The sequence below is a fragment of the Danio aesculapii genome, chromosome 14 (genome assembly GCF_903798145.1).
Source record: "Danio aesculapii chromosome 14, fDanAes4.1, whole genome shotgun sequence".
Taxonomy (NCBI): Eukaryota; Metazoa; Chordata; class Actinopteri; order Cypriniformes; family Danionidae; genus Danio; species Danio aesculapii.
Window position 1 is genome coordinate 18,088,860 of NC_079448.1, and position 3,004 is coordinate 18,091,863.

The window sequence follows — 3,004 nt, forward strand, 5'->3', positions numbered from 1 at the left end:
GTGCTATAGCCTACATGTTTTTAATAGCCATACGAAGTTTTTTAATAAGTGAAAGAGGGGAAAAGTTTGGAAACTGAGTGACACTTTAAATAAACCATTATGGTGACGTAAACGCGGAGGCTGGGTTAGCTTTAAAGACATCAAAACGAAGGGGCGTGGCGAGCGCGCGGGATTATTATGGTCCAGTGCACATTGCAGAGTGCAAGAATGAAAGTGTGGAGAGAGGGTACCGCTATACTTAGGCTAGCCTACGAGAAATGGATCACGGGACTTTATTTTTGATATATTTTTGATAATTTTTACATCTACTGCTTTAAATTGCGTTTTGCTGCATTTTCAAAACGGATTTTGAGGTAATATTTGACGTACAGTCGGACCTTTAGATTATGTTTTACCTGCGGTAGGTGTCTATGAAATGGATGCTGTCTGTTACATGTTTGAGGGCATGGACAAATGAAATGGACATAATCTGAAACTCAAAGAATCCATTTGGCAGCATTTGACATTGGTGAGCTTTTCTGAGCCTTGCAGGCTGGCATTTACAATCATTATACATAAACTGTTTAGCAGCTGGGATTGTGTACTGGTCACATATTGCAAGTTCACTCATTTTAAACTTCATACATAGCTGTCAGTTCAGGACTGACCATTTTAAATCCCCACATATTTTCAACTATGGATTTTCCTGAAAATGCCAGCGGCATTCCTGTAGAGGAACTAGCCTTTCCAGAAATTATTGAACTAAACGTAGGGGGTCAGGTGTATATAACCCGCTACTCAACTTTAACAAGTGTGCCAGACTCACTACTGTGGAAGATGTTCAGCCAAAAGAGCAGCAAGAACTTGGCTCGTGACACCAAAGGTCGTTTTTTCATTGACAGAGATGGCTTCCTTTTTCGTTATATTCTGGACTACATGCGAGACCGGCAGCTCGTACTTCCAGAACATTTCCCAGAGCAAGGGCGGCTGCAGCGAGAGGCAGAATTCTTCAACCTCCCTGAACTTGTTCAATTGTTGGCACCAAAGATCAGTAAGCAGAACACTCTGGGTGATGATGGCTGTCAGACAGACCAAGATGAGTCCTCGCCTTGCGCTAACATTGCCTGCAATCTGTCCTCTTTGGGTGCTTATTCCAGCCTGGCAGCAGCTGATGGCCAGTGCTCCGGATTCATCACGATTGGCTGCAGGGGCTCCTATACTCTTGGCCGTGATTGTCAAACAGATGCTAAGTTTCGAAGAGTGGCACGCATTATGGTGTGTGGGAAGACTTCCCTTGCCAAAGAGGTGTTTGGGGAAACGTTGAATGAGAGTCATGACCCTGATCGCCAACCAGATCGCTACACATCACGCTATTACCTAAAGTTTACTTCCTTGGAGCAGGCATTTGACAGGCTAGCTGATGCCGGATTCCACATGGTAGCCTGCAACTCCACAGGGACTTGTGCTTTTGCCCATGTACAGACAGATGACAAAATCTGGACCAGCTACACTGAATATGTGTTCTACCGTGAGTGATCATAAACCTGTGTTCCTGAATCTTCTCCCTGCCTCCCAGACCAATGATAACCTATGAATATAGAAGTTTCTAGATCACATCTTCACCCCTTGACTAGACTTTCCCACAAAAGAGCCTGCTCAAGTGACCTTTCTTTCCTTCCAAATTAGAGACTACCTTTTCCTTTCAGGTTTTTGAATTTAGTAGCTAAGGCTGTGCAGGATGGTATAATGCCACATGACAGTGCTGTGGACCTACAGTTAAAGTCAGAATTATCAGCCCCCCTTAATATATTAGCCCCCTGTTTATTTTGTTCCCCATTTCTTTTATCTTTGCCATGATGACAGTAAATAATATTTGACTAGATATTTTTCAAGACACTTCTATACAGCTTAAAGTGACATTTAAAGGCTTAACTAGGTTAATTAGGTTAATTAGGCAAGTTATTGTATAACAATGGTTTGTTCTGTAGACAGTATTAATTAGCTTAAATTAGCTAATAATTTTGACCTTTAAATGGTTCATAAAAAAATTAAAACTGCTTTTATTCTTGCCAAAATAAAACACATAAGACTTTCTCCAGAAGAAAAAATATTATCAGACATACTGTGAAAATGTCCTTGCTTTGTTATAATTTGGGAAATATTTAAAAAAGAAAAAGTGCTTATAATTCTGACTTCAACTGTATATGTAAAAGGGTATATGATCTGAGCGGTTACATCATGCTCAAACTGTTTTTAGGCCTACCTGAGTGTCCAGTGCAGTTATGCATCTTGTTAAGATCTTGCCAAGTTCATTTCAGCTGCTTATCATTTGTGTAAATAAGTTTCTACATTGTCCTATACATTATTTGTTTAGCTCTATATTTAAATGGATTATTAAGATGCATTGTGTTATATTTAAAACTTTTTTTGATTTTGGAGGATAATAAGATATCATTTGTCTTTAAATGTTATTTAAACATTTTAATATGTTTTTACACAGTGAATAATTCCTACAGTATATTCACATTCATTGCAACCTCAGGACAGAATTGCCACAAACTGTTACAAAGCCACAAAATGTCCCAGTGGATGAGATGTCATTTGATATTACAAAAATCAATCAGTAATTTATTTTAGGATTAAATTTTAAACGTAATCCTTCATATTCATTTCCTGATAGTCTTTTAAAGGTTATGCTTTGGCTGTGCTTTAAGTGAAATGCTAGCATCAGGTGTCTTTATTAAAACATTAATCAATTGTAATAACAATAATTGTAAAACAAACATATGTATTATATAGCTGTGTGTGCGAGAGAGATCGCACATTAGCTAAACAGGCAAACATATACAAACACCTTTTTCACATCTTGTTTTATTTTCATTCAGATTCATAAACATTGTACATCTAAATTTATTAGATTTGCCTTGCTCAGAGTTAAAAAATAATAGAAACATTGCATCTGATTATTATGAAATATTCGCCACATCATTCAGTTATCAATCTTCTCCCCTGCATTGCTTTCATG

General features: G+C 38.0%; 1 protein-coding gene across 1 annotated transcript; it reads left to right on the forward strand.

Annotated features, from left to right (window-relative positions):
* The first annotated feature begins 675 nt into the window (after positions 1 to 675).
* Positions 676 to 1,626, forward strand: kctd12b (potassium channel tetramerisation domain containing 12b). The gene has a single exon (XM_056472216.1). It carries the CDS (start codon positions 676 to 678, stop codon positions 1,513 to 1,515), a length of 840 nt encoding a protein of 279 aa, XP_056328191.1. The 3' UTR covers positions 1,516 to 1,626.
* The last annotated feature ends 1,378 nt before the right edge of the window (positions 1,627 to 3,004 follow it).

What these genes read in the sequence shown, in the direction of transcription:
- kctd12b (XM_056472216.1), top strand. Translation starts at nt 676, where the DNA reads ATGGATTTTCCTGAAAATGCCAGCGGCATTCCTGTAGAGGAACTAGCC.